General features: G+C 43.2%; 1 protein-coding gene across 5 annotated transcripts in view; it reads right to left on the bottom strand.

Moving 5' to 3' along the window:
* The window catches only part of SLMAP (sarcolemma associated protein), a 129,147-nt gene that overhangs the window by 32,187 nt on the left and 71,128 nt on the right, over nucleotides 1–25,832 (bottom strand). For 3 of the 5 annotated variants that reach the window (XM_073563924.1, XM_073563923.1, XM_073563926.1), the window contains 11 exons: nucleotides 24,638–24,700; nucleotides 24,334–24,429; nucleotides 23,591–23,662; nucleotides 22,906–23,046; nucleotides 21,971–22,108; nucleotides 16,182–16,350; nucleotides 16,050–16,100; nucleotides 14,447–14,497; nucleotides 4,690–4,749; nucleotides 1,488–1,568; nucleotides 1,156–1,212 (listed from right to left, as the gene is read on the bottom strand). In XM_073563924.1, the coding sequence (XP_073420025.1) occupies nucleotides 1,156–1,212; nucleotides 1,488–1,568; nucleotides 4,690–4,749; nucleotides 14,447–14,497; nucleotides 16,050–16,100; nucleotides 16,182–16,350; nucleotides 21,971–22,108; nucleotides 22,906–23,046; nucleotides 23,591–23,662; nucleotides 24,334–24,429; nucleotides 24,638–24,700 (979 nt within the window). The remainder of the gene's footprint in view (nucleotides 1–1,155; nucleotides 1,213–1,487; nucleotides 1,569–4,689; nucleotides 4,750–14,446; nucleotides 14,498–16,049; nucleotides 16,101–16,181; nucleotides 16,351–21,970; nucleotides 22,109–22,905; nucleotides 23,047–23,590; nucleotides 23,663–24,333; nucleotides 24,430–24,637; nucleotides 24,701–25,832) is intronic. The other 2 variants (XM_073563927.1, XM_073563925.1) reach the window with 1 other exon arrangement.

Raw genomic sequence — 25,832 nt, 5'->3', positions numbered from 1 at the left:
TTCCTAGTCTACCCCGCATGATGTTGATATGCGATCTCTGGATTGGGTTTCTAGAACCAGACAGACTTGATTTTTGGGGACCCTAGTTTATGATAAACTTACCTGGAGCAGCCAGTGCCAGGCAGCGACTGCCAAGGCAAACAGGATCATGGGGTGCATTAAAAGAGGTCTGCACACACATGATGAGAGCATTATACTGCCTCTGTACAAATCCCTGGTTAGACCGCACATGGAGTACTGTGTACAGTTTTGGGCACCGGTGCTCAGGAAGGATATAATGGAACCAGAGCGGGTACAAAGGAGGGCAACAAAATTAATAAAGGGGATGGGGGAACTACAATACCCAGAGAGATTAGCAAAATTAGGATTATTTAGTCTAAAAAAAAAGGCAACTGAGGCGCGATCTAATAACTATGTATAAGTATATAAGGGGAAAATACAAATATCTCTCCGAGGATCCGGTTATACCAAGGAAGGTGACAGTCACAAGGGGGCATTCTCTGCGTCTGGAGGAGAAAGTTTTTCCACCAACACAGAAGAGGATTCTTTACTGTTAGGGCAGCGAGAATCTGGAATTCCCTGCCTGAGGAGGTGGTGATGGCGAACTCAGTTCAAGAGAGGCCTGGATGTCTTCCTGGAGCGTAACAATATTGAATCTTACAGTTATTAGGTTCTTTAGAAGGACGTAGATCTGGGGATTTATTCTGACGAGAATATAGGCTGAACTGGATGGACAAATGTCTTTTTTTGGCCATGCTAACTATGTTATTAAGTTACTAAGCTCTATAGCCCAAACACTAGGTTTGCAGTGTTAGCATAAACCCCACAAATTGTTGTTTCTTTTATTTATAGAGTGGCACTGATCATAAGTACCTGTGTATAAATTTGAATTACCATGATTTTTGAAGGGATTATCTGAGCATTACTTTATACGTGCAATTCTTATTGATATATTTATCACTGCGCGTCGCCCCCCAACCCCGACGTCCGTCCACTAGCTGTTTAACGCCACAGTATCCAGTTTGTATTTGATCATCTTACACTCTGGGTTTGCCACACAGGACCCATTTTTCTGTCAGCAGCACCTATCCCCCTTGGACGCTAGTGTCCTTACTTATACTTCTAGTGCAAAATATTTACCGAAACCCAGCTCACCTTTTAATATAACTTTATTAAGTGGTTCATTCAGCTCTTGTTCATCCATTTGGCCGTCTATAAGGTAAAAACAAAAAAGAAAATTTGTGAATTTTTTTTGTTTTCCCCCCAAAGAGCACAAATTTTAATTTTTACTTCAAGTATGGCAGAACTCGGAGCAGCTAATCCACCTGAGCAGACACCCTGTGCCACGTGAAGGACTAAAAAATCATGCAAATGGCACTTGTATTGGTCCAAAAATGAAAAATCTGAAGCGCACAAACCACAGTATGGTGCCATGCGGAAACGTAGCAATGTATCAGCTGTGAGACAGACATAGTGTGGGCCATTACCTGTAGTGTCGTCGCTGCTTTTCTCCTTGCTAGGACTGAGCGTGTCCGATAAATCTGAATCCTTCACTTCTGCAGGACTCCCTAACAGCAGGAAAGAAATTGCGGAAAAAATTAGACAGATATGATAGTCCCCAGTGTGAAATCATCAGGAGACCTTGTGGCGCTGACGGACATGAATAATGGCTTCAAAATCAAGGGATCAAACCGATAGAAATAAGGTCATTGTCGTTCAGGAGTCTAACACTTAGGGCTACACAGGGGCCACGGTGCAAAAATATCACAATGTCACATCTAATGATGGGAATCTGCAACTTTATACTCGCAAAACTACAAACCTAAAGGGTGTTTTGTCAGATGTTGCGTGTGACTGCGAACGTCCAGTCTACAACTTGGCTTTTACTTTGCATTCATAGACCGCGATTATTAAGTGTAGTTTCAATACAATCAGTGTTTTATCAGCAGGAGAGTATCACTGCAGGACTAGGTTTCACGTGCTGGACAATCCAGCCAATTTGTGTAATACCGCCCCCACCACTCATTGGCAGCTTGTTGACAGTGTCCACAGGAAAAAGCCAATCAGTGCTGTGGGCGTGGTTACACACCTCAGAATTCATGCTGCAGGATCTACAGGATCTGCTGCAGGATCTACTGCAGGATCTACAGAGGCAAAAACCAGGATTGTATCAAAACTGCACCCAGCAATCCAAGAAGTGATACATCAGTGGAATCAGGCTGTCAGTCTCATCATGCTGCTCTCTGATTACAGAGCAAAAACTGCTGACAGACTCAATTGAAAGGGAAACTGCAGCCCCTCAGATTAATTATTCTTTGCTACGTAGCAGCCTTAATCTCTCATGGACAAATAATTGGGTCACTTCATTATTCACAAGTGCTAGTGCCAGGGCTGTGGAGTCGGAGTCGGAGTCGTGGAGTCGGAGTCGGAGCTCATTTTGGTGGAGTCGGAGTCGGAGTTGGAGTCGGTATAAAATGGACCGACTCAGACTCCTAAAATATATAATAAATTGGGTACAGTAGTTCAATGCAGAATGTGCTGAATATTTTTTCATAGGAATTTGGGAAAGTTATGAAATGTCCTATAAATGACTGTTCTATTCCTGATCTAAGGCTACATTCACACACAGCGTTTTTCCTGTGTTTTTTGAGGATACGTTTTTCAGCTGCAAAAGCTGATCATCTTTTTAAAAAACTGCATCACCTGAAAGGTTTTTGAGCTAATAGATAATGTTTTCAATAGCAAAAGCAGATTAGAAGTCTGCTCTATCTATCCATTTATCCATATCTGTCTATCCATATCGTATCTGTACCAAAAAGAATGAAAACCGGGTAGTACACCAATATATATTCTGTTCTATCTAAATATCTTGATTATTGGATCATAAAAATGATTAAATGTCTGAGGTTCACATTGTACTACAATAAATTTTTCACTTAAATATAAGCAATATGTGTGGGAGTCGGAGTCGGAGTCGTGGAGTTGGAGTCGGTGTAAGGGAAATTGAGGAGTCGGAGTCGCAGGTTTGGCTTACCGACTCCACAGCCCTGGCTAGTGCCATGTAATAATTCTGTACTCAAAATGTGGCGGGGGGGTGGGGGTTAACAATTGGGTACTCTGTTCAATACTCAGAAACCCACCAAAAAGTTAACACTGCTGTGCTTACCACCTTTTAGTTACATTGTTACTTCCTATATTTTTGTAAAAGCTACTTTACGTGAATATTCTTTCATATCCAGTGTATTGAAAAACGGCTTCTTTGTAACACGTTTTGGGATGGATTTTTATTTTCTTCAACTTCTAAGCCAACAGATAGTACTAAGAAATTTTATACTCAGATGGACCCAGGTTAAAAAAAAAAAAAAAAAATTATATATATATATATATTTTTTTTTTTTTTTTCATTCTCCAATATGTTTTTTATTTCTTTTTACAATGCTGTATGAATATAAAGTGGAGTGTTGGAGGCTTTCACCTCCTGCTATATACCCCCAACTAAAGCAAAAGAAAAAGGAAAAACTAGAGGTGAATGTGCTTTGGTTCCACAACAGAATCAGTGAGCGGTCCACTAGAAACGCAAGAAATCGTGTCCAGTATCACAGCGAGCACTAATGGCCGACGAGCTACAAACACTGGCACTTATCAGCCGGGTGCACGGGCAGATCCCGCAGACCCATTTATGGAAAAAATCACTGGCGCCGTAAACGCTGAGGAATGAGATGTGGAAGGAGGAGCGAGATAAAGAGAGGAGGCGATGCCAACGCTCCCAACAGTGCCAATACTCGCACTGCTGCCCCCGAGCTTCACCCATTGAGTGCTGGAAATAAGTATGAAAGTAGAGGCTATGGCGTCATTTCACACCGACAATCCACCTAACATATGGGGCCGGCCCAAAATAGACCACATGTAATTGTATCTGAATGTGCAGCAGCTGCAGTGCTGAGGACGACTATACGATAATTGCAAATATATATACATATATCTATATAAAATTTAATGAAATAAAACATTAAATATAAAATAGTAAAACATAAAACAAACCAAAAATCTAAAAATACAATATAAAATATAATATACAATATAAGATATAATATACGACATAAAATATAATATTAAATCTAAAATATATTAAATATAATATATATAGCCTGGGGAGCAGAGACATAGTTTTGCTTCCTATTGCCCAAAGCCAAGGTTCACGTTGCTTATCCAGCCATCTATCTAAATATCTTGGCCAACACAGTGGCTTGTTGGCACTCCCTGCTCCCATTGGCGCTTTTATCTTGGCCGCTGCCCCGAGGGTACCAGGGGCCCACTGTCACAGTGATATAGGAAATAAAATTACAACAACCCAGGAATCCCAGACACAAACTACTGAAACGAAAAAAGTAGTGCTCCGGCGATGGTGAAAACTACAATTCCCAGCATGCCCCTACAGCTGGTAGGAGATGTGGTGCCGTGGTGGCAGCCGGAGAGCCACTTGCCGAGCATACAATTATGGATATTGCAGCTTATACAGATAGACTAGGCTGGGGGATCAGCATGGTGCAACATTTCAGCTTTTGTGAAACTACAAATCTCAGCATGCCTTCACAGTCTGAGGCACGTAGTTTCACAAGAGCTGTAATTTCTAGCATGCAGGGTAACACGAGATGCAGCAGAGTCGCTCCACTACTCCCCTCACCGTACCTTTCAGATGCTGGGACTCCTGCTCGCCTTTAGTCCGATGCTCGACCTCGATGAGTTTGTCTGTGAAAGAGAAGAGAAGTTGCTGAGCTGAGAGCTGCGATCTACAGGACGGAGGGGCACATTCCATGCCCTTATATAACGCAGGGACAGAGCCCACCCCATTCACAGGGGCTGGGGAAAAATCCTGGCCACTACTGTACAAGCCACCCAGAGAGGAAATAGTCACAAAGCTCACATTATGGGGCAACGATCCAAATGTTGTGATCGGCCAGTAAAGACCCTAAAGCAGCCGTCAGGGGCGCGGATCATGCTTTGTACAGATCACACTGATCTCTGGAGTGATGTCAGATGAGCTTTCAGACTTCTTCCAACTTCACAATGAAGAATAAAACAAAACATCAGCCTCGAGTTACTTTGGATGAAACACAGATCCATGAATGGTCAAAAAATGAGCGTGTGCTCAAAAGAGGATAAAACCTGGGAGTACAAAAGGGGTCAGCATGATAAACCAGCGCTGCAATGTGCCCGGCCCAAAGGACCCCACTGCATTATACTGAGGAGCATCGGGATCGGTCAGGATATCGGTGGTCCTGTCCGGGTAAAGAGCGCTGCAGGTTACGCATGCCGGTACGGTGGTGAACACACTTGAGCACTGCTCCCATAGACCGCGAACAACGTGGTGGTCCCGTAAGTGTACTGCAGATCCGGTCACACAGAGGACTTTTAGACCCCCTAGGGGCCAGACGCTGTCCCCCCATCTTGTCACTGGCGGATGGGCTCACACAATGTGATCACAATTATGGCTGCCATACCAAGACCTCCACTAAGCCCAAATCACACGGAACCCCAGATGGGTTCAGAAGAACCACGGGAGGTTCGGGTTTGCCCTGCCATGATGATTGCATTGAAAAATATGAAACTGTATGCGATGCCAGAGTATTGTGCAGCACCTTACAGGGCATGAATACGGAACGTCAGACATCAGAGTGACCAACTAATTCAGATAAGAAGGACCCATGGATTTCAGAAAGTGGAAAATCCCTTTAAAGAAACACTTCTCCTCCCATCAAAATGTTATCCTCTTAATATATTACAGTCATCATATTATAAAGCACTGTGTACTTACAATTGCTCATTTTGCCTTTCTACACAGATAATTTTCTTTTCCAGCTGAATCTTTTTAAGCTTTATGTAGAAACAGGAGGTGAATTTTTCCTACATGAGTCATGAGTCACTGCAAATATCTATGGCAGGAGGGAGGAGAGAGCAGCTGGGTCAGGAGGTGAAGAAGGGGGTGATAAATGCAGGGACAAGAGACTTCCTGCTTCTACATAGACCAGAGAAGAGCAGTATTATCTGGGTAGAAAGGCGTAATGAGCAATTGTAAGTAACCAGTGCTGTATAATATGATGACTGCAATATATTAAGAGGATAAAAACTTTCATGGGAGGAGGAGCAGGGCTTCTTTAAGCTGTGTGGCAAAAGTGAAAATTGCTAAATATCAAAATTTTTCTTTAATATAAAAACAAGTAGAAAAAACCCAACAGGTATTTTTTGATGACACGTTCACTTAAACAAGGATATGTCCATAACTTATATATTTATGACCTATTATGATAGGAACCATTAGAAGATCATATTGGTGGGGGGGGGGGTGAGAGACCCTCGGCACCCCCACTCATCAGCTTGTGTACTGTACCTCAGTTCCTATTGAGGTGGAGAGCTGAGCTGCAGTACTGGAGAACGGCCACTACATGGTGTATGGAGCTGTACCGAGTCGGCTTTGTACAGTGTTTACACCCAGTTGTCAGAGCTGTAACTAGATGATCAGTGTCGGACATCCACTAATCTGATGACCCATCAGTAAGATAGGTCATCAATATAACAGTAGAGGATGACTCTTTTATGAAGGCCTGTTGGAAAGGAGTCTGCTTGTCAGGGGTAGCACATTCCAGAGCACTGGTGCAACATGAAGAGAGTCTTATGGATTATTGTGGGGGTTAATCTTAGATCATGGGCAGAACATGCAATACTGGTTGGGTGGAAAGATAGCAATCAATAACCATTTCACTTAGTATGAGCCACAAGGAAAGAACAGTGCAATATGGTTTCCAAACGCTAAAATAAAACAAGTATCTAATCTAACAGTGAGAGGTCAGAGTAACCAATACTCCTAAATTCCTTAAAAGAAAAGGGGCATAGGGAAGGGCCGGCCCGGAGATAACCTGCTCTCTAGGGATTCCCTGAAATACAACACCTTGAACCTTGGTGGGCTCCTTCTTTCCTACACATTCTGGTATCCAAGAGTGCGATCTTTCATACCTTCCAAAACTCACTCTCAACCTCACACCTGCTCTAAACATAGCGGTGTGAAGTGACAGCTCACGATGCCGGTCACAGGAAAACTTCTGATGAATCACGGCTCATGTACATGGAGGCCGGAGGACTTAGCGGGGACGGAAATAGACCTGAGCCGTCACTGCTGAAGGCATGGGAGGAATGACCAGGCTCGTACAGGGTGGCATCACTGTGATTGATCTGCCCTGGGTGGTGCAGATCCTCAAACTGGTGACATACAAATACACATCGACTTCAGTTTTTAACATACTTTTTATCTTAAAGTGATGATTTTCGGTCAGTGAATGGGCTTCTTCCCTGCTAATGTCTGCAGTAAGGAGATCATTGGCTTCATTACCAAGTGCTCAGAACCTTAACATGCTGAGACTTGTAGTGTTCATACCTGGTCTAAAACATAATATATATACTGCATAAACGAAGGATGTGACCCGATGAGAAAGCCTCCCTAGGAATGAACGATCAGCCTGACTCAGCTACCAGGTCAAGAAGCAATATGCCCATTGCTTGCTGCGGTCAGCGCCAAAGCCAGGTAGATCTGAAGAAACCACCCTTGAAGTAAACAAATACACCTTCGGTACACCACGTATCGAAAGTGATTAGTATTTTATCGTAAAGAAAAAAAAATCTAAGAAAAATGAACAAATCATCATCCATCTTTGAAAGACAGTCATCGTCCTCCTCCCACCAGGGGTCCAGCACTGGCTGTCCACTGCTGCTCTAGTCTCAGCGCGACATGCCAACAGCTCCCATCACCACTGTATCCAAACACTGAACTCAGCGACTCTGTGGATGTGAGCCGGCCGCCGCGCCCCACTGGCGAGGGAGCCGGCCGCCGCGCCCCACTGGCGAGGGAGCCGGCCGCCGCGCCCCACTGGCGAGGGAGCCGGCCGCCGCGCCCCACTGGCGAGGGAGCCGGCCGCCGCGCCCCACTGGCGAGGGAGCCGGCCGCCGCGCCCCACTGGCGAGGGAGCCGGCCGCCGCGCCCCACTGGCGAGGGAGCCGGCCGCCGCGCCCCACTGGCGAGGGAGCCGGCCGCCGCGCCCCACTGGCGAGGGAGCCGGCCGCCGCGCCCCACTGGCGAGGGAGCCGGCCGCCGCGCCCCACTGGCGAGGGAGCCGGCCGCCGCGCCCCACTGGCGAGGGAGCCGGCCGCCGCGCCCCACTGGCGAGCTGTACAGGGGCTATGGTCAGGTACTGCACATCTACCCCCTATAGGAATAAGTAGGGGAGAATCTGCAGGACCCCACTGCGGCCACTATGCAGATGGGAGTTGTCTATTCCACTCCTAACTAAGCACATCTGGACCCTGCCTATGGGAACAGATGATCAGTGGGGGTGTCACACACTCACCGATCAGTATTGATTACCTATTCTAAGGCTACCCATCGATATTAAAGTACAGGATACAAGCCCTTTAATGAATCTCAAGTGCAAAAAATATTTGTTTTAGCCCAAAATACCTAATCCTCAGAGGTGACTACATAAATAGTAAGAAGTTAAAAAATGATAGTGTTGGCCCCCTTAAAAATAGTCTGGGTGAAATGGTGGATGAGGAAAAAGCCAATATGCTAAATGACTTTTTTTCAACAGTATTTGCACAAGAAAATCCCATGACAGATAACATGATCAGGGATAAAAATTCTCCATTAAATGTCACCTGCTTAACCCAGCAGGAAGTACGGTGGCGTATAAAAATCACTAAAAATGACAAATCCCCGGGCCCGGATGGGATACACCCCCGAGTACTGCAGGAATTAAGCACAGTCATAGAAAGACCATTATTTTTAATCTTTAAAGATTCCATAATAACAGGGTCTGTACCACAGGACTGGCATATAGTGTAGTGCCAATATTCAAAAAGGGGACAAAAACTGAACTTGGAAATTATAAGCCAGTAAGTTTAACCTCAACTGTGGGTAAAATCCTGGAGGGTTTTCTAAGAGATACTATACTGGAGTGTCTGGAGAAGAATAACCTCATGACCCAATATCAACATGGGTTTACAAGGGACCGTTCCTGTCAGACTAATCTGATAAGCTTTTATGAAGAGGTAAGTTCCGGACTGGACCAAGGGAATGCAGTGGACGTGGTGTACATGGACTTTTCAAAAGCTTTTGATACGGTGCCACACAAAAGGTTGATACATAAAATGAGAACAATGGGGATAGGGGAAAATATGTGTAAGTGGGTTAAGAGCTGGCTCAGGGATAGGCAACAAAGGGTGGTTATTAATGGAGCACACTCGGACTGGGTCACGGTTAGCAGTGGGGTACCACAGGGGTCAGTTTTGGGCCCGCTTCTTTTTAACATATTTATTAATGACCTTGTAAGGGGCATAGAGAGTAGAATTTCAATATTTGCAGATGACACTAAACTCTGCAGGGTAATCAATACAGAGGAGGACAATTTTATATCACAGGAGGATTTATGTAAAATAGAAGCTTCGGCTGATAAATGGCAAATGAGCTTTAATGGGGATAAATGTAAGGTCATTCACTTGGGTAGAACAAACAAGATGTATAATTATGTGCTTAATTGTAAAACACTGGGCAAAACTGTCACTGAAAAAGACCTGGGTGTATGGGTGGACGACAAACTCACATTTAGTGGCCAGTGTCAGGCAGCTGCTGAAAAGGCAAATAAAATAATGGGATGCATTAAAAGAGGCATAGATGCTCATGAGGAGAACATAATTTTACCTCTATATAAGTCACTAGTGCGACCACAATTAGAATACTGTGTACAGTTCTGGTCTCCGGTGTATAAGAAAGACATAGCTGAACTGGAGCGGGTGCAGAGAAGAGCGACCAAGGTTATTAGGGAACTAGGGGGTCTGCAATACCAAGACAGGTTATTACACTTGGGGTTATTTAGTTTGGAAAATCTAAGGCTAAGGGGTGATCTTATTACAATGTATAAATACATGCGGGGACAGTACAAAGACCTTTCTAACGATCTTTTTACTCTTGGCATCCTCTACGTCTGGAGGAAAGAAGGTTTAAGCATACTCACAGACGCGGATTCTTTACTGTAAGAGCAGTGAGACTATGGAACTCTCTGCCATATGATGTTGTAATGAGTGATTCCCTTCTAAAATTTAAGAAGGGACTGGATGCCTTTCTTGGAAAGTATAATATTACAGGGTATATACATTAGTTTCCTTAATATTGCGTTGATTCAGGAAGCTAGTCTGATTGCCGTATGTGGAGTCGGGAAGGAATTTTTTTTTCCCCAATGTGAAGCTTACTGTTTGCCACACGGGTTTTTTTTGCCTTCCTCTGGATCAACATGTTAGGGCAAGATAGGATAGGATATGGGTTGAACTAGATGGACTTAAAGTCTCCCTTCAACCTTAATAACTATGTTACTATGTTACATCCTTAAAGGTTTTTTAGAGATGACATTTAATTGATTGGTCTTTTTTTAATCACCTGTCTAATGTACACAAGATAAAAATATGATCGCCGAAAGCATGACCTAAAAGAACAGGAGACCAAAAGGGCAGTGTATGTTGAGCATGGGAGACACAGCATGCGCGACACACCTGCTTTATAGAGGATCATGCTCCAGTTACACAGCAGATTTTGGGACACACATTGTAGACATCTACGGTAATCCCAGTGGTCAGATCGCTGGTGACGATTCACTTCTAGTGATGAGCGAGTATACTCGTTGCTCGGGTGACCTCAGAGTATTTTGGCGTGCTCGGAGATTTAGATTTCGCCGTCGCAGCTGTATGATTTGTGGCTGCTGGACAGGCTGAATACATGTGTGGGATGCCTGTTTGTTAGGGAATCCCCACATGTATTCAGCCTGTCTGCAAATCGTGCAGCTGAGACGACGAAAACAATCTCCGAGCACGCCAAAATACTCGGAGGACACCCGAGCAACAAGTATACTCGCTCATCACTATTCACTTCTCATCTATCCCATGTATTGGTAATATGTTTTATCTATGACACCACTGTTCTAAGAGCTTACCTGTGAATATTTTCTGCAGGTCTCACAATCTTTAAAATGTGCCAAGACCCGTTAATTTGGGAATGACATTTTTGGACGTGCCACTAAATGTCAGGAGCTTTTAAGAAGTGAATGCCCACGGTAATAATTATAGGAATACACAAAAAGGAGGTAAAAGAGAAACGCTGAAGGCTATATGACATAAGGAAGTCCTAGAGGAGGCTCCCCAGCGTCGACCACTTCTATGAGCCAAGAGTCGCTAACATGGAGTATCTCTCCTACCTAACGTCATCCTAATGCGGAAGTGAACAGATCTGGAACATCCCTTTAAGCACCAATTAGTACTACGTGCATTAAAGTTGACGACAAAGCAAAAAAGGTTCTTCGTGGGCATCAGATGACAAAATCATCAATACACGTCCTTCATTTCTAGCACATTAGGAAATGCGAGATTACTGACAGTCTCACTGCAACGTGTGACCCAGGGATCTGCAGTAACTGCGTCAGTGCGGGCCTCGAGCAGGAAATGCAGGCGCTGGAGCCAAGTAATGGCAGCAGCTGCCCCATCATTGTTTCTATATTAAGCGGTGTGGTTATCCGACCTGGTGCTGGAGAGGCCTGACCTTTCTAGAACACACACTCCACAGGATATCGCAAGTGACACATTATTACAGTCCAGATCTCGCAGCATGGAGCACAAGGACAGGGAAGAAGAAAAGTATTTACAAACAAAAAAACGGAATTACTTGGCTCCTTTCCAGAACTTGACGGATGTGTCTGACATAAGTACTGTAATTACAAAGAATAATACAAATTTGAAAAGGAGAAAAAAAAGTTTTAAATTATTTTCAATTTTGTTAAAGGGGTTTAGTTTGACCCTTAATGATGATTCCTTTTCATCCCCAATTTAAAGCGTTCAGTGCCGAACAGCACAGCTCCGTTCACTGGGTAGTGGTGGCCACAGGTACTGCAGCTCAATTCCTACTAACTAGTAGCTTAGTTGCAGTACCTGTGACCTCCACTACACAGTGAACGGCGCTGTGCTTTGCTTACATATGGCGGCGACTTGAGGAAATAACAGCTGATCGGTGGGGGCGCTGGATTTTGGGCTTCCCCGCCAATCTGATAATGATCTATACTGGGTAAGACACCAAAATAATAACAGCTTTCTAACTTTCTTCTGCAAATCTTTCTAATGCAGGCAGTGTGGACCATTCACTTACACAGATGCATATAAGTAGAGGCCAAGTTATAAGACTGCAGAACGGAGGGGGGGGGGGGGGGTAATGGGGGCTACACCAGGATTACATTTTTCGCAGGCTAACACCATGCGCTTGGATTCGGATCAGAACAGCTCTGCCAAAAATCAATACGAGCGTTAACCACTTACTTCAACTGGGCACCTAAAACATAAGCACAAGCAGGACACCAGGGTCCCAGTGTGCCCACTGCTCAATACAATGTTCAGACAGGATTTATTAACGGATCTTCCCCCAACTTATCTTACACTGATATTCAGATGCATTACCCACAGCATTTCCTTTCTACTGTACTGGTATATGCAGTGTCGGGTGTGGATGTATAGAGCACGCTCAGGAGCTGAGCCTGCACCATACACACAGCAGGTGATGGCTGAGTTATACAGCCAAAACCAGTATCTAACAGATTGCTCTGGTCACTGCCGATTAGTTAAAGGGGTTCTCTCAAACAAAAAAAAAAATTGGCAAGTTTGAAACGGACTTGCTTTTGCCATCATTCACCTGCAATTACAGATATTATCTTACATAGTGTACAGCTAGTTTCCATAGAACAAAGTGTGTGCAGTAGTTACATTCCAAGAGGTTAACTCCTAACATACCAGTCGCCTCTCTCCACCCCACTGATTTTTATACAAATAGCTGCTCACCTCCCAACCCCACTCTATACCCTCTTCTGAAGAGATGCAGTTATAAGTCACAAGCCCGGCAGATTTCACAGCAGGTCTCCTAGTCACATCTGTCTGCTCTCCACTCAGGAACTGCGTGTTACTTAAAATGCCTTGATATGTCTATGTGTAAAGACAGTGATAGCATTGTAGACTCAGAACAAGCCACTGATAGTTGAGCGTGTTACAGCAGAACTTGTGCTGAGCTCTTTAGTTCTACTTCAGTCCCATTCAACAGAACTGTCACTCAAGGAAAGCCCACAATGTCAGAAACCATGAAGTAAGGAGCCTGCTGAGTTCTGAACTGTTTAAGAGACAACTTGATAATGCCTCTTTAAATGCTGCTGTGAATATCTGATAGGCCGGGATCACACATGCGAGAAACACGGCCGAGTCTCGCATGTCAATACCCGGCACTCGGGAGAGGAGCGTGCGGCTGCATGTAATGCTATGCGGCAGCACGCTCCGCTCCCGAGTGCCCGCGGTAGTGCCGGGTATTAACATGCAAGACTCGGCTGTGTTTCTGGCATGTGTGATCCCGGCCATAGTGGCATTTAAGCGCCGTTATCAGGCGCCCAACAGCTGTGCCCATTTTTTTGCCATGAGAGCTGGTGATCAAAAGGCCTTGTTACACATGAGACAGTACTTAAGTACTGCAGTATATTGTACAGTCAATCTAATGATCACAGGGTCAAGGAAAAGTTTGAAAAACTTTAGTATATATAAAATCAAAATAATAAACTACAATCCCATTATAAATAATTGAAATGCCACCTCTCCCCCAAACATTAAAAAAAAGAATTAAACAGAATGTTTGCCTGTTTTGATTGACACCGTTAATTATAATATATGATATACTGAAAAGCTACAACTCGTCAAAAAAGGAAAAAAAAAAAAAAGACTTCAAATGGCTACACTGAAACATGAAACAAAATAAAAATAAAATCAGTATTTTTGGAAAAGACAAAAGGGCATAAGCAAAAAATAGCTGCAACGGGAAAAGCAAAACTTAGTTAAGAAATATAAATAGTGATGAGTGGACATGCTGGGGATAAGGTGTTATCTGAGCGTGCTCGGGTGCTAACAGTGTCTTCGGCGTGCTCGAATAATATGTTCGAGTCCCCGCGGCTGCATGGCTCGTGGCTATTTGACAGCCACAACACATGTAGAGATTATCTGTTTGTTAGGCATGGGCATGTGTTGCGTCTGTTGAACAACCGTGAGACGTAAAGCTGCAGGGACTCAATTTTTTCGAGGACAAAGACACTCTGCTGTCACCCGAGCATGCTCAGATAACACCTTATCATAGCACGTTTGCTCATCACTTAAAATTACTGCTTTATAACCATTACACTATAAAATGCCAATGAAAAGACGCATGTAAATAGCATTTACACAATGCAGCAGCGCGCCATGCGGATGGGTGAACGATGAAATGATGCCGCTATGAATACAACATTCATCAAAGGCAGGAATGAAGTGTTCAGACATCCGGCTACAACACGGAAACACGTACCTTTATCTGCATTGCCGTTGATTTTAGGTTTGAAGTCATCAACTTGTATGCCTGTGATCACAAAAGACTGTTAATGCAATAATAATAATAGTAATAAAAAAAAAATAAAAAAATAAATAAAAAACCACTGTTGTGCGTCCGCCAATGCTCACATTAAATCACATAGAACAAGTGTTTACCATGTAATATACAACATCTCCCTCTACTGGAATAAAGCAGCACTACATAACCACAAAATTAGCATTCATTCTTGCAAAGTCAGGGTATAAGTCAGGGTATAATCAGTATATATTACTATATTATATAATACAACAGCAATGTAAAGCAGACTTGTCAGTAGACTTTAAAATACACACGCATAAATTATCAGATCCCTTCCACCTGATGAGGCTGGTGTAGTTACTATGAAATCCAAGTCAGAATGGCTGTATAATCCCTTTTAAAAGTTCCACATCCAGCCTGAATGACAGCTCAGTATCCCTCTCCCCCTGCTGTTGGAGCTCTGCCCATCTAAACCTGACTGACAGGTCCTCAGCGTCCCTCCACTCTGCTGACATTTCACACTGCTCAGTACAAGCTGCGGCTGTCACTCATCATCTCACTTTTTAGCTGAACATGTAAATAACCTATAATTATATCAGCGTAATAAAGCTTCCCAACAAGGATTTTCGAAGTACCCACCCATATATTAAATAATGAATGCAGTTTAGAAATCTAGTGACAGTTTTAGACGCCTACTTCCTGTTTCAGGAAACAACACATGCACAATTCTCAGATGTTGAGCCCATCTTTTGTATTGAATTGCCTAATGAGCGTGTGCAAAGGTCATTATGGGTTTGCAGTAGAGCAGGACAGGCCGTGACATCCCCTACTGTGATTGATGGACCCTGCGTTATCAGCCATGTATAGAGGTGTTACAGGTCATTGTAATCCTGCCTCTGATGATAATGAGCCTGTTGAAAACTCTCTCTCAAAAGGATAAAAAGCTACATTTGACAGCGTGAAAATTGCAAGTTTAAATTTTAACTCTAGCCTGGATGGATCCCCCCCTCTCCCCAGTGGTTCCAAATCTGAAGCACAAATAAACATGAATACAATACATGCACATAAACATATAAAGTGACCGACTCCTGAAAAAAAAATAAGGAAAAATTAGAATACTTTCCAGCACAGATTAAAGGAGTATTCCCAATGTTTATTCCCACAGGTAGCCTCTATCAGATATTCATGGGCCATCCAGAGGTCATACTATAAATCTTATGCTGGGAATACCCCTTTAAAAGGTGATAACATGTGACTAGGAGGAGGAGATCGCTGCCTACTTTGCTCTATGCTGCCTCTAGTGGTGGAGGTGGGTAGTGGTGCTTTTCTGCTTAGGCCAGTGGTTTACAGCTACGTTTTTCATAAACTTCCCAAGACTTGACCGGTGCAGGGTCGTATATTTACAGCCCAGGATGACATTTTATTTATTTATCTAACCCAGCCAGGGGAGGGGGGGGGGTGAAAAAACTAAATTTTAACAAATACTCAAACCCACCACCCGAGTGTACAAACTTCTTAAAACAAAGCCCTCTCCTCCGTGGTGGTCCTGTGTGGCACTTACCCTGGGTGCTGTGCTCTTTAAGTGTTTTCTCCTGTAGATTCTCTAATCGTACTGTAAGCAGAATTCCAAAAATAAAAAAAAATGACAAAGAAAAAGAAAAAGAAGAAAGCAGGAAGCAGAGGGAGGACTCACCTTGTAAGGCGGAGAGCCGCTCATTGGTGAAATCGTTGTCTGCTTGCAAGGCTTCAATTTTTGCTTGCAATTCCTGTTCCTTTTCCTCCATCTCGTCAATCTTTTGCTGTAATTCCTTCTTCTCGGCGATCCCCTTCTGCTGGATTTCTTCTTGCCGACCTTCAGCTGCCTGTGGAAAGTAGCGTCAATAATAACGAGAGGGATCGGTGGTGGATGAGTGCCGGGAAACCTCTGGAAGCATGCACGAATGTATCCGTAGGCTCCGGGAAACAATAGAGCACATGCACAGGTGTATTCATAGGCCGCGGAAAACCTCTCCGAGCATGTGTAGATGTAAGCGTAGGTTCCGGGAAACCTTGGAGCATGAGCAAATGTAAGCGTAAGCCCAAAGAAACCTCTCCGAGCATGCGCAGATGTATCCGTAGGTTACGGGAAACAATAGAGCATGCACAGATGTATCCATAGGCTGCGGGAAAAACCTCTCCGAGCATGTGCAGATGTAAGCATAGGCCCTGGGAAACCTCTCAAACCGTGTGTATGTATCTGTAGGTTCCAGGAAACATTGAAGCATGCGCAAATGTAAGCGTAGGCCCAAAGAAACCTCTCAGACCACGCGCGGATGAATCCTTAGGCACCGGAAAACCTTGGCGCATGCGCGAATATAAGCAAGCGTAGGCCCAAATGAACCTCTCGGAGCATGCACACGTGTCTGTAGGCCCCGGGAATCCTTGGAGCATGCGCAAATGTAAGCATAGGCCCAAAGAAACCTCTCCGAGCATGTGCAGATGTATTCGTAGGCTCCGAAAAACCTCTCGGAGCATGTGCGGATATAAACCTAGGCCTCTGGAAACCACTCAGACCAGGCACGGATGTATCCGTAAGCTCTGGTTAACCTTAAAGCATGCGTGAATGTAAGCGTAGGCCCAAAGAAACCTCTCTGAGAATGTGCAGATGTATTCGTAGGCTCCGGAAAACCTCGGCGCATGTGCGGAAGTGTAGGCCCAAAGAAACATCTCTGAGCATGAGTGGATGTATCTGTAGGCCCCGGGGAACCTCTCGGGGCCCTGAGCTAACTTATGCGCAGAACCTGGGAAAACTCTCCAAGCATGCAATTTATTTTTATGCTTAATGAAACCCCTCGGAGCATGCACAAATAAACTTGCAGGCACAATGAAATCTCAGAGCCTGCACAAATTTATACATAGGCCCCCAAACACCTAGAAGCATGAGCTAATGTATTCATAGGCCCAGGGAAACCTCTCAGAGCTTGCGGGAATGTGTCTATAGGACCATGGATTATGTTTTTGCTTTATGCTTTTGTTTTTTTATAAATATATAGGAAACGGTCGTTTGCTGCATTTTCTTGTAGATCGGGGGATAGATTTTGTAACAAGGGTTTTGTTTTTGCCACTGTCTGGTTAGGAAGTGGCATATGCAGCAGCCTTCTGCTGGAAGCAATACTGAAACAGATGACCTTACTAAAGTGCTTATTAAAAAACTAAATTGCTTGAGGGGTGAACAATGAAACACCAATGGGCATTTCACATTAATAACGGAACATTTTAGTTGAAAGCTGCAAAAGTAGAAGAAAAAATTCTCGTTACAGCGAGTGAAAAGTATTGATCATGTCAGTAACTTTCTAAGTAAATATATTTTTAAAAGGTGCTATTGACATGAAATTCTCACCAGATGTCGGTAAAAGGCAAAGAAATCAGTCCATAAATGTCCATAAATTATGTATAGTAAGAGATATGACACAGGGAATAAGTATTGAACACGCTTACTGAAATTTATTTAATACTTCATCATACAAAAGCCTTTGTTTGTGTTGACAGGTTCAAGATACCCCCTATATGGAGAAAGTAGTTGCAGACATTGCTCAGGTGTGATTTTGGCCCATTCTGCCTCACAAACACGCTTCACATCCTGAGGGTCCCGTGGGCTCATTCTATGAACTCTGAGCTTTAGTTACTTCCATACATTTTCCATAGGTTTCAAGTCTGGGGATTGGCTCGTCCATTCTAATAGCTCTACTTGCCTTCCCTGAAACCAATAGTCCTTGACTGTGTGTTTGGGATCCCTGGCTTGCAGATATGTCCACCTTTTTTTCCATCTTCGTAATCCTGGTAGATGGCAGTAGATTTTTATCAAGAATTTCTCAGTACATTTGTACATTCATCCTTGCTCCATTCACATGAAGTTTGCCAGTGCTGTATGCTGAACAACAGACCCACACCATGATGTTCCCACCTCCAAACTTCACTGTAGGTATGGTGTTATATGCAGTGTCTTTGCTCCAAACATGGTGTGTATTATGGCATCCAAAGAGTTCAATATTGTTCTCATTTGATCAGACTATATTCTCCCAATATTTCACAGGCTTGTCTAAATGTTGTTTAGCCAACTTTAAAAGAGAGTGAACATGCTTTTTGTTCAGCAATAGAGTCTTGCGTGGTGAGCATGGATGAAGGCCAGAGAGGTTGAATGCATTACTTACTGGTTTCTTTGAAACAATTGTACCTGCTGAGTCAAGATCTTTCTGTAGCTCGCAACAAGTGATCCTTGGCTCTTGACAACTTTTCTTCTAATTCACTCCTCTGTATGAAATCTCACAACTGATCGTGGCTGGTTATGGGGAAATTATCTTTCCACTTCCGGATTATGGCCCCATCAGTGCTCACTGTAATCTTCAGTTTAGAAATTCTTCTATAACCAATGCCATAGGTTTGTTTTTTTAACAATAAGGTTGTGAATGTCTTAAGACAGTTCAACGGTTTTACCCATCATGAGAGGTTTCTTGTGTAGTACCTTGGTAATGAGACACCTTTTTATAAGCCATCAGTTGAACCTGCTGATATTTTTCACTAAGTGGCAGGATTGCTTTCTAATCACTGATAGATTTCAGATGGTGTCATGACTTTCCATGGTTTTTTGCACCTCTGTTTCTTCATGTGTTCAATATTTTCTCCCTGTGTCATTTCTCATTATTACAAGACCTAATTTCTGGACATCTATGGTCTGATTCTTTGCCTGTGTGGATTGGATGGGGTGTTATTGACATCTGGTGAGAATTTCTTGTCAATAGCACCTTTAAGAAATAGATTTACTTAGAAAATTGGTGATGTGTTTACTACTCAATTCACCTGTTGTATGTAGAATATTGATAATGTATATAAATAGAAAAAAATACACACTTTATATATCAGGGGATCAGTGTGGGTCCCCAGAGGATGAAACACTATCAAAGTTATGGCATGTTCTATCACTGTCACCACTAACCGAGAAGGGTATATCACTTTAAAATACTTGCCTGAAGGAATCCAGAGGAGAAGACCTCCACATAACAGACTGTAAATCACTGTGTGTGCAATGTACGCTCTCATCTTCCAGCATAGAGAGGAAGTAACGTACTCTGACCCTGAGTTGGTGGCCGGGGCCCATAGATCTGTTTGGTGACAGCTGAAATCCCAAGATGTGGCACGCAGCACTGACCGTGTAACATCCCTCTCTAGAAACCTTTATTCCAGGTGTCGATTACTAGGAGCCCTTGTCACAATGTCCCGCACATCTAATGATACATAGTAACCTCTACAGAAGACTATAAAAGATATTTACAACAAACCAGGAGAAATATCAATGCCGTAAAATGGATTACAATAGAAGAAAAAAAATCCAGAGCAAGATGTTATTCAGAGAGTGAAATGTGACCTTTCTACATCCCATATGGCGCACGAGTTATCCTAAACTCGTCCAGCACCCCCGTTCTGTGCACACCTGCTACCCACCACTTATAGACGTGATTGCACTCACCGATCTGCGCGGCTCTTATAAATAAGTGGGATTATTCATGGAACGGAGATTTTTTTGTGTCGGGTTTTAGTACCATGTTATGTGTCACAAAATAAGTTATTGCTTTGGATAATTCAATAAATCACACACAAGAAAGAAAAAAAAAAAAGCTCTCCATGGTCGCCCAGCTGCTGCCTGGCGGCCGCGTGGATATGGTTCCATGTGATGCTACCCACAATAACAGCACCATTATACTGGTGGATCTAGCTACTGTATGCACATGAGCATTATTAAAGGGGTTGTCCAGGACTTACAGATCTTTATAACAGGTCATCAATATCAGTATGGTCGGGCTCAACAACAGGCACCCCCCACCGATCAAGCGGTTTGCAGCTACACAGCAGCCTTATGTACAGCTCAGTGCATTGTGCAGTGGCCGTTATTGGGTACTGCAGCTGCTGCTATTGACCTAATGATGTAATTTTGATTACCTATTTTAAGTTTATAAAAGTCCTGGACAACCCCTTAAAGTAACCCTCATCCCATCTCTAAAAAGTGACTATACATTTTGCATATATAACCTCCTTCCCGCGCTGACCTTATGATGTTCTACTGGAATTCCAGTCCCCTTTCGTACAATATGGCCGGTGTAGTGTCAAGTCTAAACCAAACTTCTCTCGGCTCCGTGTGCTATGTTGGCACTGTGTCCATCCTTGATTCTTCGGTTTCGGCATAGTAGAGAAGAGCCGTGAAAGACCCTACTGTGAAAAGACAGCTGCGGCAGGGTGCAATACACATCAGGGATGGGTACAGCGCGAGTCCATCACTCAGCACACAAAAGGCAGGGGAAGCATGGTTTAGTCTAATCACTGAGCTCCCCATACCGCTACATCAGCCATGTCGGATCAAAAGAGACCTGGAATGTTGTGAGAAGAGGAGAACAGAGTTCAGCACGAAAAGTGCTGCAAAAGTCAATTTTTAGTGATACGGTGAAGGGCCACTTTAAAGTCATTGGATGAAGAGGTCATGCGGCTTGCGGTAAGGCCGGTGGGTGGCTTATTTCTATTTAAGGACTCTCAAAATACCTAAAAGATCATTAAAACTGAAGGTGAAGCTTTGTAATTACTTTGATCTAAATAGACAAAAAAAAAAATCTAAATTTCATAATCAATGTGCAAGGGTTAGTGTCACGAATCGCCTATATATAATATATGTTTCCCAATGAAAGTCAAAGAATTGTGCCTAGTGACAGGCAGTAGCCGCCTGTAGCAGGGGAAGCAGAAATGATCTAGATGCCTTGGAGGAGTTCAGGCTACCCATAGGGCTGAAGTGTAGGCATCACCTCTGTGATATGTACGAATCTTCACAGCTTCCCTCGCAGGCTCGCTGCCCGACATCTCAATTCCCTTTGTGCACGGTTGTTCACTACTGGTGGTTTACATGGATGAGAGCAAGACACTTAAATATTTGCACATATAGGCCTTTTGAGTTTCTTCCCATTTTATTTTGCCTGACTGAGAATAGGTCTGGAGATTGCTGCACCATCTCTAACAGTACTAAATATTTAAAAGTATCATAAGATCATAAATAGGAAAAAAAACCCTAGAGGTGATAACGGGGCGAAATACTGCATATGCACTTTATGCTCTGTGTATGGATAGGGCGTGAATAACCTGAAGCCGATGATCATGTATGCAGTGAATGTTTTTTTTTTTTATTTCAGTAACGCTACATTTTAACACTTCTCAGTACTCTTTCACTTGTCTCAATGTGTAAGAGTTGAAGGACACAGTGTGTGAAAAACAAGATTACACATGTGACCTCACCGGCAAAACTGTAAAGGATAAGGGGTGGGTGATATGAAGAATTTGATTGAAAGTTCTGTGACCTATAAACCTAAAAACATTTAATGACGCGATTACGTTAACCGCTTAGTGAGAAGCTTTGTAAATTAAAAGTCCGAAATCGTAAAACCATTCGTGACCGCTGCGGTTAGTTACCTTCAGTTTGTCAGTTAGATCTTTGATTTCATTCACAGCCCCGTTGTACTTGTTGGCGAGCTCTCGTAACTCTTCCTGGGTCCTCTCATTCATCTCCTTCAGATGGGTACATTCGTCTTCTGTGTTACTTAGACTTCTCTGGAAGAAGAATAAAAAAGGTCATGTGCAGAACAGCTAAAATCCCATTAAAAACCAGCACTACAGACAGAATAAATTCACACGTGGAAGATTAGACACAGACATTTATGAGATTGGAAGTCTCTCGTATAACATCTGCAACTCGTTTTCCTTTTTTGTTTATTTTCTCAAAGGAGCAGAAATTCTGAAGATATCACTTGTTAAAACACATTTATATTTCTCTCAATTGTCTTCCGTTTGGCTCTGTACTGTCAGGTTTCCGTCTTTTTGACATCAGTCAATCACTCACTGAGAGATCCGCTAAAAGCGGTTGTCTGATGCCGTTTACTCCCGCACTGGATGGCGAGACACACAGATGATGACGCGTTATTGGAACGTGTCCTAATCTAATCATGCACATGTCCAGCAGGGATATGCACAAGAAAGTTATTGGCGCCGCTCAACCCCGTTTAACTGAACATGCTGAGCTTTTTTTTTTTAAAAAAATGGATCTGATCTAAATGGAGCATAACAGAAGCAGAAGTTCCAGTTTGTTTTTTAGGAACCCTTTAGAAATATTCCCCCAAAAAATGCTAAATACGTGCTTCCATTCCTGGCTGGTTTTTTTTTGTTCAATAAACAAAATAAATGAATATAAAGGATCTGGTATAAATTCAATATACAAAAATTCTTTAATTTCACTGACCGAGTGCCTCTTTTCACAAAGATGGGGAGTTTATGAGCATGCGCAGCCCCACCTGTGGAGCATGCATAGCCCGGGTGTTAAAATTGTAGAACTTGTCACCATCGGATCTCACCTCAACTTCAGACAGCTTCCTCACCACCTCAATTTTCTCCTGAAGAACTCGCCTCAGAGACTCTTTGGCCGTTGTCTCATAGTTGTGTTTGTCCTCCTGTAACGCTATCAACTCTTTCCGAATCCCATCATCTGTTTGACTCTGAAGAAAGATAAAATCCGATTACGAGAAATCATGTTTCCATAACATTTACAGTCAACAGACGACTAACAATATTAGTATGTGCCCAGGAAAGGATGTCCTTTAGACCAAACCGGATATGATTGCATGTGCACTTAATCGGTCCAGTATTTCACTCGTGAATAAGAACCATTTAGTGGAATTGTTCCATAACGGGAAAAGAAAGTAACAAGAGTCAAAGACATTGTGATATGTTCACATGTCTTGTTTACAGCAGCACTAATCTCTCCAGACCTGAGGGTTGGCGAGACTGGTTCTTAAACTAACTTTTCAGAGGTAAGGCTGCGTTCACCCCACAACTTTAATCACGTTCTGGACTCCATTTGGAGCTTCTATGTGAATCCCCAAAAAACTGCAAGTCAGACATGACCACGGTTGAGCCACGGACTCCAATAAAAGCAAATGAAGACATATTAAACACTGGACTCCTTTTGATCCAATTTCCACCTGTGTCGGACTTTGTAGTTAGGCACCGCCGCAAAAGTCTACAGACATCCAGACTCACTTTTGAATAAGCTTGCAACTGGTTCCCCATCACTTCTAATCGTGAAAGAAGCCGGTCTTCATCTATAAGGGCCTGAAAATTAAAGAAAAAGTAAAAAAAAAAAGATGAAAATATATAGTTTCACAAACTAAGGGTCATGACTTAGTCAATGTGAGACGCTTAAGCTTTTTAATCCTTCTGCTTTGGGGAGAGGTTCCTGCTGCAGTCAGAAACAAAACAGGGAAGAGGGAAAGGGGGGAATAGGAAGAGCTCCTGAGACATACAAGGTTTGTTTTTAGATATCTCAGTAACAATTATGATATGAGATATAGTAGGACACAGCATAGGGCTTGTTTAGAGATATTCACATGTAATGAAAATGTGTAAACAGATATTTATGGGATTAAAATATGAAACATGACCAATTGGAACCACTTAAGCTAAAAACTTGTACAAGGCATGCATCACGAATTCATGCTGTCAGTGATAAGCCCAAAGGTTGGACCTCCTAAAAAATACAAGAGGCCTGCAAATCCGTACATTAGTAGTTTTGAGGTTCTTATTTCAGACGTAGGAAGAGAAACTACAAAGAAGATATGACTCCGCAATTTCCATCTGTAAACCCAAGATGGTCTGGTCTCTTATAATAGAAACTAGGATGCGTCCTGTCCAAAATTCAGAACTAGGTGGAGAAGACATCCACACGATGGTCAAGTGTCCAAGGCAGTAGAAATGGAAGAGCTCATGTGATGCATTTTTGATACCTGCCAACTAGTATCTGAAGCTTCCTGTGTATTGGCTAGTAGCCTCTGAAGAGTGGCCAACTTTTGTTCCAACATCTGTTCCCGATGTAAGGCCTCCTGCAATAAAAAGTGGTAAAGGGTCAAAATGTCAATCCGAGAGATCAACCTTCTCCATCACTACCACCAACTATGAACGGATGATGTTCTCCTGCATTCACGTGGGCCTTTCCTGTAGCAAATCTCAGGACTGGCAGCTTATCAGTCTAATGACATTTTAGATCACCTTCATTAGTGGAACAGTTTCAAGGAAATGAGCGACCTTTACCTGTAGATACTGAGAGAGTTGGAACAGTTCCTGAGAGTACATACTGGGAGTGTGAGCAGCAACCTGAGACAAGAAAATATGCAAATCATTTTGGGGCTTTTTTTTTTTTTGCTTTTTTTAGCCAAAAAAATACATGCATGCAAAAAAAATTTAGGTCCATACACAATTTCTTGCCATCAAAAAAATATAAGAATCCCCCACCATATTCCGCATGTAATTTTGGCTCTTACATGAAAACTATTAACTTGTGCTGATAACTGTGGATTCATTTTCAGACCCCCCGTAGTTTTCAGCCTGCTCCTTATTTAGGACTTTCCCCATATGGACATGGTTACTTGCCGGACAGCAGAGCCTCATTCCCTGAGTGATTTACCCCCTTCTACAGCTTATGAAGGATCGTGTGCTTACCTCCTTATCTAATGAGTGAGGCATCATTCATCACTAGTAAGTTGCCTGCTTTCCTAACTAGGTACAATCCAATCAAGCTCCCTCGTGCTGCTATCCTAAAGCTTCATTCAGATGTGCGGACCACGAGGCACGTCCTGGCCCGCAGATCTCCTGACCTGAGCTTGACAGTCTCGTAAGAATATAAGAGGTTGTGGAGTTCAGGTCAGAAGACCCGCAGTCGGTCGGTGCATCATAGTCCGTTTCTCAATGACATGGAAGAGGGAGTAGAGAAGGGAGCAGGAACTCTCATCATTTACAGACCCTGTAGCAAAATGAAAGACTTAGGCTATGTGCCCACGTTGCGTGTTAAAACGCACAGTGAAAACCGGACTCCTTCCCAGAAATCGCGCGTTTTTTTCTGCGCGATTTCAACGCGATTTTCTCAAGCACTTTCCAAGCGATTTGAAGCATCACTTGGAAAGTGATTGACAGGTTGGTCATCAATAGTAAAAGATAAAATGTTAAAAATGATAAAAAATAAAAAATTGGGGTATATTTACCTTCCGACGTCCCGCGCTTTATTCCCGGGCCTCAGCGTTCCCAGCGATGCCTTGCGAGACCTGTGATGACGTGGGTCTCGCGTCACTATAGCGATCACAGGACGTCATCACAGGACCTTGCCGCAAGGCATTACTGGGAACGCTGAGGCCCGGGAATGCAGCGCGGGACGTCGGAAGGTAAATATATCACGATTTTTTATTTTTTCTTCTTTTTTTTTTTTTTTTTTACAGGGGTCTGGTACCCAGGG

Source organism: Dendrobates tinctorius, unplaced genomic scaffold (assembly GCF_039654945.1).
Source record: "Dendrobates tinctorius isolate UK_male_01 unplaced genomic scaffold, ASM3965494v1 ptg000406l, whole genome shotgun sequence".
Lineage (NCBI taxonomy): Eukaryota > Metazoa > Chordata > Amphibia > Anura > Dendrobatidae > Dendrobates > Dendrobates tinctorius.
This window is presented reverse-complemented; position numbering and strand designations above follow the sequence as displayed.